Source organism: Gymnodraco acuticeps, unplaced genomic scaffold (genome assembly GCF_902827175.1).
Source record: "Gymnodraco acuticeps unplaced genomic scaffold, fGymAcu1.1, whole genome shotgun sequence".
Classification (NCBI taxonomy): Eukaryota; Metazoa; Chordata; class Actinopteri; order Perciformes; family Bathydraconidae; genus Gymnodraco; species Gymnodraco acuticeps.
The window spans coordinates 1,502,220-1,516,276 of NW_022989974.1; the positions used below are offsets into that span (position 1 = coordinate 1,502,220).

Sequence of the window (14,057 nt, forward strand, 5' to 3'; positions counted from 1 at the left end):
TTGATGATGTACTTAGGCATACAATAATGACATTTTACCAAATAATTGTTGTGTTTTGTATAAGTATAAATTGACATTTCTATACTTATAAATAGTTGCAAGTTGTTACAACTGACTACCTTGTATGTGTCTTACTAGAACGCAAATTTAGTACCACATTTTTCACAAAATACCGTTCAGGGGCTTTTACATCCTGCCAACAATAAATTCCAATGGGAAAAGCAATGGCTTGGCATTACACTGTTAAAATATTAAGATATTAAATACAGTATTAAAAATCAGTGAAGCTCTGGCATGTGCTAAAGTTACATCAGTAACAGGTGAGCCAACTAATTACCACAGCAGTTGCCTCATCCATGTTTACCTCCATGAGAGCTTTTAATAAAGCAGAGATGGAACAAAACAGATCATTTTAATTGTCTGCATGACACCCAACGGCCTAATTGCTCTCACAAATTGTTAAAGGGATTTGTTTGACACTTTGAGAAACATGTCTATTTTGTATCTTTCTTGCAGAGATTAAAGAGCCTATGAGTTTCCTTTCAGAGAAAATGTGTTAATTAGCAAGCTTTAACGGTTCTGGCAAGTGGATATTCTTATTATCGGATTGAGCCAGAGTAGATGCTTTTATGCTAAGCTAACTGGCAACCACTTCATACAAATATTAGACTGGTATTGATCCTCTCATCTAACTCTATGCCAGAAAGGAGATGATATTTGTTCCTTTTAAGGCTGACCATGATATTAACTCTTAACTAAGCATTCCCAATAGTATCTCAATGATTAAGAAAATATGCTTAAAACCTACTATAATTAATTTAATCTTTTAGTAAAGAACCTTTTGAGTGAAAACTTTCAAACAATCGTACATAAGGTAATACTCCCTGCATAAATAAAGGATGAAAAAAAACCCATTCTGTTTCATCTACAATGATTTCAAGACAGCTTTTTCAAGTCACTCGCGAGAATATTCACGATTATACTCTCATCCCGACCCTAATCTTTAATGGATCTTGATTGCTTGAAGTTTTGCAGAACTTTCTCTCACATCCTTGTGTATCTTCTCTCTGCAGATGTCGACGAGTGTGCAACTGAATACAACGGTGGCTGCGTCCATGAGTGCATAAACATCCCGGGAAATTACAGGTGCACATGCTTTGATGGCTTCCGCCTGGCACATGACGGGCACAATTGTCTAGGTGAGTGTGTGATGTCTGAGAGTGTGTGTGCACTTAACACTGCGTGTGCGTGCTTAAAGGACTTTTTAAGTATATGTATATAGATAATATATTCTCCGCAGCTGTCTTAATTATGCAGGAAAAGGTTCGTATACAAGGAGCTTTCTTTTACTTGAACACATACAGTACGTGTCAAACTCATTGTGACATAAAACATGAGGTTGCATAAATTCTTCTAACTGAATGTCTAATGTCACATCGTGAATGGTAATATATGTTCCGGGCTGAATAGAGCTCTAATGAGACCGCTGCATCCGATATGAGCTCTTAGTTTCACATGCACAGGCTGTCTCTGATTGTGTTTTCACAAAAGAGAAACGGATACTTATTTTTTAATAAGTCTGACTAACAGTGGTGAATTTATGAAGAGCTTGACCCTGAGCTGAGAGCCCTGAGTGAGCCGTCAGCCGGCCGTTCTTTCCCATGGTTTAATATTTCACCGGTGTGCCGTTCATATTAACCTTACAGAGAACCTATTACGCTTAAAAGGTTATGAAATGTAAGGGAAAGAAAACACAGATCTTCCTGCTGCTGGAAGTAGCTAAACATAGATATCATCCACCCAGCCCCCCCTCGTTCTGTCTTACTCTTTCTCCCCCATTTACCCATCCTGCATTCCTTTGTCTTAAATCCCCCAAGCCAGGCCTTGCTGCTCCTCAGAAATCGTCTCCTTTTTCCTAACAACCTCAGCATGATGCATTTCACTCAATATTGAAAGTTTGCTAACCCCTATACTGTAGTTGCTGTGAGGTTATAGAGGAAAGTAACCTGCAAAGATTCGCTGCAGAGGATTTCACATTCAGGTAAAGTGATGACAGCAGAATTTATCAGCACTTAGCAGTAATTCACTGTGAAGGCGCTTTTACATGCGGGCAACGAAGCCACACAACAATATATTTGATATCAATCTCATGCGATGCTTGGGATTAAGATATTTTGATAGATATATTAAACCTGCTCTGACTTGTCGATGCGCTCACGTCTCAGATTCTCTCCTTCTCTCACTCTTTCCGTATTTGTCCCTTCCTCTTCCCTCTCTCTCTGCCTCTTCCTCGCTCATGCACTTGTATATACTTTGTGTAGCAGGGCTATTTTCCAAGCCATTTAGCAACAGCGTTCAGTTGTGTGCGGATCATTTGCTCTGCTGTGGATCAGCTCCTATCTTACGTGCAGGTGTGTAATTGCAATATATGGTTGTGTGGCTTCTGCTATTGCATCAGAGTTGCATCCATCGACCCCTTTGATTTAATTTGTCATAGTGACACAATGACAACGAATGGTCTCATATTCCTGTGAAGATCCAATGTATTATTAAAAGAGTATATCTTTTTTTATCCAAGCAAACAAAGGGGTGTAGCTTATATGTAGCTGTCAAGTACAAATCCAACCCTTGCCTTGAGACCTGAAAGGCCTTTAAAGACTTATTTTCTCAAGAATGTAACTCATTCTAATGCCTCCGCTCTGCTCTGCTTAGAAAATAATCCTCAGCACAAACACAAGAGAGGATAGGAAGAGGTATAGCCACGGTTTAATGTTAAGGCCCCAGCTTCCTATTCCATGGATAAGCTCCTTTTGGCCCCTGAGAAAAGATTAGTCCCCTTGGCCCTGGAGTGGCGAACCTAAGCAGCTGGTTCCCAGACGAGGTCAGACCCTCAGAGCCCTTATAGACCAGATGTGCCCGAGACTCTAGAGGAGGAGACTTTCACCTGATTCTCAGAAGTTCACAGAGGGGTTTAGATGCTGAGATCTTTAAACTGTTTCTCTTTGGTGTTGTTTCTCCACAGAGCGTCAGTGATTATGCTTTATTAAATCTGTTTCCTTGCTTTCAGTGCCGTGTAAACTCTCAGTGGTGTCCGTAACTCGCCGCTCTCAGCCCTCTGAGGCTTTTCTTTAGCCAGTAGGCGTTGTGAGTTTGTGTGTGTCTGTGTGTGTGTGTTTGTGTGTGTCTGTGTGTGTGTGTGTGTGTGTGTGTGTGTGTGAGTGTGTGTGTGTGTGTGTGTGTGTGTGTGTGTGTGTGTGTGTGTGTGTGTGTGTGTGTGTGTGTGTGTGTGTGTGTGTGTGTGTGTGTGTGTGTGTGTGTGTGTGTGTGTGTGTGTGTGTGTGTGTGAGTGAGACTGTCAGCTCAGGGACACGAGTTAGACCAATGCATGCTCATCCCTGTCAATGTCTTCTTTGTTGGCACGCTGCCGCACGTGCCACACGGCTCCTTGTAATTGAATGTGTTGGCAGCATAATGACATTGGGCGGTGGCAGAAGGCGGCGGAGCGTGAAGCAGAACGCTGCCTCGCCGGTTTCTGAGGTCTCTCTCCTCTGACTGCCCTAAACCCCACAAAGATGTCAGGAAGTCAGCAAGGTGGAAGCAATGCAATAACACAGCACAGTGCTCCTGTCTGTGCGAAGTGAGATGTCACTCACTGTATAATTTACCGCACAGGGAGCTATTGTACCCTCTCAAAGCTCCCACTGAACAGAGGAGCCGAAGCATATAAGAGCTTGATTACATCTTTTATAAATGTCATGACTATTATCTCGCAGAGGTAAGGGAGGGATGGTATTTAATCACCACACCTCTTTCATGGCGAGGCTGTAAAGGATTTTTAGAGTCTTAGGAAAAACAGAGGAATCAATGTCAGTTTAATTCAAAACACACATCCTCTTTAGAATGAAAACCAGATGCAGGAAGGCGATTAGTTCCCCACTGTAGCACCACCGTCCCCACATTTATGACCTACATGTTTTGGTTGAGGTCCTGCAGAAACCCAAATCCCCTCTTATCATTACTAGTTCGTTAAAATCTCTGAGGTAGCTTAATATCATAAGCATCTGGACAAATACTTCCTTTCTTTGCAACCACAAATCACAACATTTGAGTCTATGCGGAACTAAAACACGCAGATGAAGATACTTTCTTATCCTGCCATAAAGTGGAAATGCCACAATCGCATGCAGCCTGAGTGTGACTCAGTGGGGAAAATAAAAGCAGTCATGAAATAAACATTACAGATGTTCAACAGAGCGCTTCCACACTGCAATGGATACGCTTTTGTCATTTCCTATTTACCTAAATAAGTCATGCACTGTTCATTCAGTTAGTCATATATGTCGCTTCCTGTTGCCAGAGAACATATTTTAGGGTCTTGGGCGTCACACACAGCTTACCAGGCCATGTTCTTTTGATTTCTATTGACCAACACTGATTTGATTTCTATTGATTTAGTAGCGCTCAATTCCCCGTGCAATCTATAGGGAAATGAATGCCCTTTTACTTTAACCCTCCCCAAAGACATAACATAATCTATAACAAAAAAGCAATGCCATTACAGCTTTGAAATGGGCTTTTAAAGAACAGCTTTGAAGTAGCAACCCAGAAAAGCTCTCGTTGGTTAACACTGTTTGGTGCTAATGGCTTTAATGAATAGTGATTTTTTTTGGGATGGAAAATGTCCCTTAGACTACTTTCGATAGAAAGACTCCATATGTCTTCTCAAACCCTCTGAGTCATAGCCTGGCCGGTCCGGTATCTCTGCTGTTGTAATCCTTTGGGATCATATTGCAAGGTTGGCTAATCAAACAGGAGGTTTCAGATTGATGTATTATTGACCTGGTACTGATGGGAAAAAGTAGTCATCAAAGAGCGTCACACTGATTCGCTCCACAGCCTTTGCTGCGCTCTTAAATGCATTTCTTCTAACCGTGTTGGCTACTCTTCTGAGGCACTGATGATAACATCCTCACCCTTCACTTGTGCAGAACTAGTCTGGGAGATGTGCTCTCAAACACCACCTTGAACTCCTGGATATGTCGGATAGAGTCAGGAGGGAAGTGATAATCTGGTTAACCCCGCTCCCATCATCCCCAGAGGAGCTCAGGATAGCTCTCACACTGCTGGGGCTCAGCACTAACCCTCCTCACTTTCTCGCTGCAGATGCAAATACCCCGCTGTCTCCCAGTTAGCAGTCACTTTACTTTTGTTGTGACATGCACAGATCCAGTTTGGACAAGAGAGTGTCTCCACAGTTCGCAGGAGAGGAGCTGGAGTGATGAGTTAAAGGGCGGATTTGAGATTGGTGCATTAGCTGGCTCCTGAAGAGTATATCAACACTCTCTCTCAATCTTCTCTCAGGATTGTTCAGTCCCATCCACCATGAAATGAACAATTCCAGCTGAGCCCACTGGCCGGGCTTTGAGGGAAACTCAAGCCTGAGATAGGGTTTAGGGATGAAGCAGACTGGGAACCGTCAGACGTCAGCGCAGGGCCTCTCGTCTCCTTGGCATAAGGCTGTCCACCCAAACACTTATCCTGGGGTTTTGTTTTTAAAATACTTCCAGACTTGTTTTGGAGGAACAGAGAATTACCATTTAGCATGATTTTAGCTCTTAGTTTTTCTCTACGAAAGAACTCAGCGAGAGAATGTAGAAATCAAAGCTTGTGCTTATTTATCAAAACGGTAACCTGGGAGATGGCCCTGAAGTCGTACAAGTCTGAGTTTAATCAAAGCTAAATTAGTTTTGTTTATGTAATGGCATACAAAATCACCCATACCTGCTGGTGTTAGAAATGAAACGCTTCAGTGATTGTACTGGTGTTTACTAAGCAGATGTGAATCACTTAGCTGTATTAGACACAGGCACAAAGGAAGTCCTGGAACTAATACATTGTTCAAAGCTAAATACTGTGTCCTAATGCATCAACTTTAACTTTGAAATAGTCACCCACACATCTTTGATTGAAGAGAGTGTGTGTTCTGCAGATGAAAGATCAGGACTTCCTGCAACATATTACTTTATACAACCTCAGCTGACAGACCGAGGCTAAATGTTTGTTAACACAAAGTCAGTTTCTGCGTCTGTCTATAAACTCAATCGCCTCTCAGGCCGGGTTAAAACTTGGCTCGTTGACTACTTTTCATTCAAGTGGGTGAAGAAATATGCCGTGCCATTTAGCTCCAGAAGTAACACAGAAAAATAGGAAATCCTGTAATCCTCTATGAAATAAGAAAGGATCTTGTAGGGCGACTGTGGCTGCGAGGGATTGCGGTCGTCTTTCAACCAGAAGGTTGTGGGTTCAATCCCAGCCCATGCAGTCAACATGTCGATGTATCCTTGGGCAAGATACTTAACCCTGAGTTGCTCCTGATGGCATGGCAACGGTGTGTGAATGTGTATGCGTGGGTATGGACCAGGCCTCAATGAAACGCCTGCAGCTAGTGCAGAACGCAGCGGCACGTCTCCTCACCGGCCACAAAAAGCGTGACCACATCACCCCAATTCTGGCCTCACTACACTGGCTTCCAATTCTGTTCCGAATTGATTTTAAAATCCTTTTATTTGTTTTTAAAGCACTAAATGGGCTGGCTCCGGCCTATATAGCTGAACTCCTCCAGCGCTACACCCCAGCCAGAGCGTTAAGGTCTGCTGACCAGCTGCTACTGGTAGTGCCTAAAACCAGGCTAAAAACCAGAGGGCACCGAGCCTTCGCGGCGGCTGGCCCTAGGCTCTGGAACACTCTGCCCCTCCATGTGAGGTCGGCCCAGACCCTAGGGGTTTTTAAATCTAAACTAAAAACTCACTTCTTCACCCTGGCCTTCTAATCAGAGCAGAGCACGACTCATGGCACTTCCCTGTGTTTGATTTTTATATTTGATGTTGTAATTTATTGTCTTCTGTTTACATCGGTAGGAATGTGTTAGGCTATTTATTATCTGCATGTGCAGCACTTTGGCTCGACCGAAAATCGTTTTTAAATGTGCTATAGAAATAAAATTTGATTTGATTTGATTTGATATGCATGTTAGGTCCTAGAGTAACATACACTGCTCTGTATGAATGGGTGTGAATGGGTGAAAGACATGTAGTATGTAAAGCGCTTTGAGGGGTCTTAAAGACTGGATAAAGCGCTATATAAGTACAGTCCATTTACCATTTACCATCTTGTTTAATTTAAGCTGGCTGTGTTTGTGCCACTCGTTCCTCACTGTACATCTACGAGAGACGCAGGGTCGTCTCCTGTAGTCCGCCAGCTGTTTTGCTGCCTGTCTCCACACATGGCTCCGATTTGCTGCCTTATTAAAGAGTGTGTGCCTCTTTAACTCCTGTAAATGAAATGCCCAAAGAGGCCAGGGTCCGTCCACTCACCTCCTTGTCTCTGGCCTGTCTAGACCACAGAGACGGTTCTGTCTGATCCACACAGAAGCCGAGCAGTGGGATAGATGCATGGCCTGCTTTTATGACGGACAGCAGTAGTTTTTCATTTTCCCCCGGGCAAAAAAAGAAACTCTGGGTCAGCAATAAATGCCCCTTGCTTGTTGAAAAAAAGGAGAGTAAAAGAGTTGAATGTTTCTCCAAAATAAGGGTTCAGGAGTTTCTGTAAGGCAACCGCGGTGTTTACACGCCTTTAAAGCTAGCGCGAGGCCAAATGTTATATATACAGTGGAGGCTATCTGAGAAACCAGCGGACATGGCCTCCGCAAACACAACCAATCTCTTAATCTCTCTCCGTTTGAACCTTCCTTTTCCCTTCGACTCCCCGAGCAAAGCAGAGATAGAGCAGAGACAAGTCTCATTTTTCAGAAGTGAGGCAGCCCTTTTAACTTGATTACATTTTTTTCCCCGTCCTCCCAAGAGAATTTTTAAGAAATTTTTTAAAGTCCAAATAACATGAGCACTTCTCTTGGCCATGCCAGAACCCCTTTCCGCTTGGAAATATTTGCTTTGGACGCCAGCCTTGCCCAGCACACAACACAGGCAATTATGGGAGCTATTTAAATGGAAGAGATCTACTGACAGGCGACGCCTCATTTGGAGGGATGAAGGAATCAGGAAATGAAAACTTAATTGATGCGCTGAGGGTTTGGAAAGAGAATTCCCCTTAGGCCCTCTGAGGCTGGTTGCATTTCTCGTGGGCAGTTTTCCTGCACGAGCCGAGGACTTTTAGATTTGCGTAGCCTTTACATGTTTGAATCTTTGGGGTTTTGCGTGTGAAAGAGAGAGAAAGGGACTTTGTGTGTTTGAGGATGGTTTTCCCGTATGAGTTGTGGAGTTAGGGTTTCTGCTGCCTGCTAACAGTTTATCGGCAAAGGTGCAGCTGTAGGTTGTTGGCAGCTTTCATCAGCTCAAAGGTCTTCTCTCTGCTGCTGCCACTTTCATGATTTGGAGATGAGACCCGGCGGTCAACACCAAGGCAGCCACACAGCTGAATGAAAGCATGCCCGGCTATATTTTCCTAAACTTTCCTCCCTTTACTCTGAAAGTGTAAATGTTAACTTTACGGAGAATGCACTGGTTCACCTGGCTCCAGAGTGACACTTTCTCTACGACCTCACTTGACATGATATGTAGTTTTTAGAGGAACGAGAGAGATTTGCTGATGAAATGTGAGAACATGACAGCAAATTTGGCAAGCTGATGAAGTGAGTGTTACCTGCCACTGACCTACTTATCAACCCAGAGGTTTCTTCGTGCCAGGTGCCAGTCTATGAGCACAGTCTCCGTGTGTTTCTGCATTTTTGGAATCCACATACATTTCTATGTCCAAAAAGAAGACAGAGTGAAGTTTAATTTCTAACTCTGCCTGGCTGAGAATTCCCCAGAAAGGAAACTTAATCTCGAGGCCTTCTCAGACTGGACAAATAGACAGTAAATTAGTTTCGCATGACGCTTTGTAAAAAAAAAAGCCTTGTGTATACAGCAGATTATTGATGTATTGAGCAGAGGGATGGATAAGGTTCCAGTGCTGTCGGTAGTAAAGGACAGAGCCCAAGTCTCAGGGGGAAGAGTCACCTCCAGAGTTTCACTGCAGTCACGCACAGGGACGGCCCGGACGCTGAGCTCTGCAGCGTGCCAGACAAATAAAAGCACCAAAAAACATTCATTGTGCAAATCTTTCATGTTGAAAATAAACAAATATATCAAAAGATTTATAGATGTTCCACTGGTGCTCATTTGTCGAGTCACACAAAGACTTGGTGGAAAAAAATGTTTTGTTCCAGCTGGAAGTGCACAATTCATTATGGGTGGAAATGAAGTCGGCAACTCTCATTTGTGGTCAGTTTCCCTTTCGTGCCCCGGCAGCACGAGGCCTCAGACGACACCTTTGTAAATGCTCCGTCTTTGTATACACTTGAGGTGGATTCCCAGGGTTGCTCGTTACCCCTGTGCTCCCCCCGCCTCATGTCCTCTTTCCATCTCTACATTTCCTCTCGCCCCCTTCCTCCCCCCCCTTCCCTCTCCCTGCATTCCTCCCGTCACGGGGCTGACAGACACTCGTCATCAGCAGGTACTCTGGCCCAGGTGGATCAGGTTCCCCACTTGCCAGGAGATTGTGCTGCGTGTGCATTTGTATGGCTTAGTGCTGCACAGTTGGAGGTTTTCAGTGCAACTCTGTGCTGCCATGTCAGATAACCATTAAGACAGACAGGGCCTCCTCAAACAGCTTAAGACAAGCTCTCTTCGGCTTTTCATGATTTCCAAACACTTTTTGTGCCTTGTGCTTTCCTTTTTTATGACATTTGCACTCAAAGTACAACTTATGTGGTTGTTTTCCCATTTAGTTATTTCAGTCAGTAATTATTTTATAATGTTATATAGATTTTCTAAAACGGAATTTTTTTTATTTAAATTTTTTTATCAAAGATTGTGAATTTGAACCTAAATGTTTTTGTTCTAAATATACTAGGGCCTTTTTTTCTGTTTCAAACCAGACAGGTCTTTATAGTAAGTACATAAAAGTAGTTAAAACGTGTTGTAAAATTGTACTTCATCATGCACCACTTCAATTCATATAAAACATAATTGTAAAATAATCACTCAAAGACCATTTTTTGTATTCATTCAAGTACTTGATTGATAACACTCACCTCCTCTTAAGTAACATCAGTGCAGGACTTTAACTTGTTCTTGAATATGTTTGTATTGCTTTTACTTTTAACTGCTCTTTGTACTAACTTATTATGCTTGTGTGTGTTCCTACCATCTCTGTTTGATAATGATCTACTGCTTCATGTCCATTAAACGGGACATATTTTTATTCCAGACAACCTCCAGACAAACGTTATTCTGTGTAGTGTTTGTTCTGTTTCAAAGTGATCTTATTAATTGTGTTTTGTGCGTCTGTTTCCTGGCAGATGTGGATGAGTGCTCAGATGGTAACGGGGGATGCCAGCAGATTTGTGTCAACATGATGGGCAGCTACGAGTGCCGCTGCAGAGAAGGATTCCTCCTGAGTGACAACCAGCATACCTGCATCCAAAGACCTAAAGGTAAGTCACGCACACACACACACACACACACACACACACACACACACACACACACACACACACACACACACACACACACACACACACACACACACACACACACACACACACACACACACACACACACACACACACACACACACACACACACACATTGATGCTTTATGGATAATTGCAGCACATTTTGCTGCTTTGGCTCAAAGTTGGATATTACTTCACTTTGTGAAAGATAATTATTCCAACTAACTAGTTATATATTTATGTATAATGCATGTTTACAGTACAAGGCATTTTGAATAATGTGATGAGCTGTGCAGATTTAAACTGAGAATGGGATCGGCCCTAACAAGCCTAAATGGAAAGTGAGCAAAGCTAGGTGTCTCCAGTCTGAGAGGGAGGAAAAAAAACGCGGATAAATCTCTTTTTGTTTTGCTCCCATCCTTTCAAATTGAACCAATCTAGAGCTTGGCAGCATTTTAAGGTATTGGTGGTATGAGAATGGCCTTCGGGGGACTGTGAGCAGAGAAAACAATTAAAGGTGTAGCCTGGGGCAAGCACTCCTCTTGTTTATAGAGCATTCCTGTGGGATGGAGACGTGACAGGAGCAGAGCCAACCTGCTCTGAGGCAACAGGAGCACTGCAGACAAAACATTTATCACGTCATAGCTGTATAAAAAGCCAAGCAAGCTGTCATGAAAACATCTCTTTTAGGCATGTTATCTTGTAGCAGACAATGTAGAGTTTTACAAGTGTGAAACAACAGTACAGTGGTTTTAGTTTGTAAAAGATCAACTTGTTTGTTTCAATTTTGTTTTTGTCATGAATAACATCTGTTTCTCAGCTTTGCTAGATTTGTTTTGCTGAAAGATATATTCTTGAGAAGTAGCGCTCTATATTTGCTGTATGTGTCATCAAAATATGTCCCTAGTTTCACTTCTAGGGCCTAAGAAATATTTTCCTGATGAATCTTATTATTATGATGTACACACACTTAAGGCCAACCTGCGATTCTATTAAACAACAAATTAAACTATATTATCAGTTATACTAGCGTACTTTTCCATATTTGAAAGAGGATATAGAATTTCTGATGGACCTGATTGTGGTTCCAGTAGTGTGTAGGATTCAGACCTCTGGGCGGGTGTTTCCAATGGTAACGGTTGACTGACAGCGAGAGCTTGCGTTGCTAGGTGAAGCGTTGTTAATTTCCGTGGTGAGCTACTGAAAGCGTTTCAAAACTCTAGAAAACGTCAAAAAATAATCTCCTTTATCTACAGCCCACTTAGCATTAGCTACCTCTTAGCTAACTTTTAGTGATTTAGGCCATCTGTCCCATTTTAGAACAAATTAAACAAGGCTAACTAGCTAACTGGTGGCTAAATAACTATATTAGCTAGCATAGAAGCAACTGTAGGTGTCCTAGTTTGCTAATGTTAGCACTGCATCCTCACTAAAGGTTACTTTTTCTTCTACATTGTTTCAACACCTGCTGAGTCATCGGAAGCTTGTGCACACAGTCTGACACAAATACAAGGATGGGATACTAGATTGTGTTAGCTGTCTCTATTTGTGGGTATAGCAAAATATGAGACTGTCGAAACTCACAGCACTGGGAAACAAATGTTCGTACATTGAAACACATAACTCAAATCCCTTATCACCAAAAATGTTCTCCCCCTGGAATAAACTAATGTAGGTGGCGCTATCACTGAAGAACAAGACATTAATCATAACTTTTAACCTTTTGTGATATTGCTAAATTGACCAAATAAGGCACAATGGACCCAGTAGGCTTATCACTGATTGCTTAGCAAATATGTACTCTCAGATGTACTTTGAAAGCACATCTTGCTGCTAGAGATTTAGTTCATCTGGATTTCGACTCCAAAGCATAATATCCCTGATTGTGTTCCTGTGCGGTTATTTGTTGTGCTGTTGCTCTGCTTGCTGTTTGTCACACTGTAGCATAGCATGACCTGCCTTTGTACTTTGTTCGGTAGATTTCTCAATAGATCACAAAGCAACATCATAGAAAATGAACAGCTGCTATCACTAGCTCAAAATACATTTATTCAAGGAGTAATTATCCAGCTGTCTAAAGATTCCTCGGCTCTGCTGGTTCAGGACCGGACTGTTTTGTAGATTTTTTGGTTACTGGGTTTTGCAGGACTTGTCACTAATAAAGCCTGACAGCATTTACAATGAGTTTCTCTTCATCTCTGCCCGCCTCTTTTGTAAGATAACTGGCCGTGCTGGGAGTCATTAGACTGTGATGCTCCTCAATCCCCCCAGACTGAGAATCTTGAAAGTCTGGTGTATGAGATCAGTCTGGCCTAGTGAACTGTCAATGTTTACATTTCATAAACGCAGTGTTATTTGACTGGAGTGAAAAGCTGTATCATGTGTTTCAAAGCACTACTAGTATAATATCTGTCACAGGAGCAGACTGTGAGCTCCGGTCCTACACTTCCTCTCTTTCTTGATAAATGCCCTCACATCCTGTTAATCTTCCATTTTCATATTAAATGTGTCTTTATTGCTTCCAGATGAGACCCATTTGGATGAAGAGATTAAAGCTGCCATAAATCAACACATTTCCTTCACTCATCAGATAGCCGCTCTGTCATTGTTTCATTACTTTTGAGAGACTGACAGAACAACTACTCATCTGCTTATTATTACTGCCCTTATTGCAACAATGTGTGTCTGAGGGAAACTGGAAGTAGTGAGGAAGTGGCTCGCTCAAGTTATTGGACTATAACCCAGCAGAACTGCTGTAAATATCACTTTCCTTGCTTACTGAAAACAGTATGTACAATTGGCTCGGGGAGACAAAATATCACTGAGAAAAGTTCAAACTGATCTCATCTCCCAGCCAAGTCAGCTTAAATGTAACTCTCCATTCGTTCTGCAAAGGCTCCTCTTAAAGAGAAAAGCCTGGGGTGCAGTTTGCTCATGAGCTTTATTGTTCTCATTAAAAAGACATCAGCTTTCCATTTCTTTCATTAATGGGTCAGGTGTTCCCTGGGCAACCTCTGCAAGTCTTCCTAGGGATGGTGGAGAGCCGGTGACTGCAGCGAACACTCTTTTCCCCTGCTGGTAGAAACCCTTGTTAGCAGGGAGTCTGTGCCAATTAGGCAGCGGGGGTCTGCCAGCCTCTCAGCTAATGACACGGCTGCTGCTGCTGGCCTGTCTCTTATTAGACCTGCCCCTGCCCCCCTGAGCAGGAATAACTCCGGCCAAATGAAGGCTCCTTCGTCTAGCCGGCCAACAGTTCATTTATTCTCCCCAAACATTTCTCCCAGTCAAGAAAGAAAAAGCCAGTGAAAGGCCAGCCAAGGTGCTCTGTGGTTGATAGGAATGCCATTAAGGTCAAGAAAGGTTTGCGTTTGATTTATTGTTTCTTTTATATTCAGGGATAACAGGGACGTACTATATGTGCTTGAGACGGGACATTGGAATTCTTGAATCCCAGCTTCAGTCAACCCACACATCCATAATTTAAGTCCTGTACGTTTCTGAATATCCGGTAGAGCAATTACCTTAAGTGTGCACTGATGGG

General features: G+C 42.6%; 1 protein-coding gene across 3 annotated transcripts in view; it reads left to right on the forward strand.

Annotated features, from left to right (window-relative positions):
* Positions 1 to 14,057, forward strand: part of scube3 (signal peptide, CUB domain, EGF-like 3) — a 71,852-nt gene that overhangs the window by 19,249 nt on the left and 38,546 nt on the right. For all 3 annotated transcript variants that reach the window (XM_034210993.1, XM_034210994.1, XM_034210995.1), the window contains exons 3-4: positions 1,074 to 1,199; positions 10,361 to 10,495. In XM_034210993.1, coding sequence (XP_034066884.1) covers positions 1,074 to 1,199; positions 10,361 to 10,495 — 261 coding nt within the window. The remainder of the gene's footprint in view (positions 1 to 1,073; positions 1,200 to 10,360; positions 10,496 to 14,057) is intronic.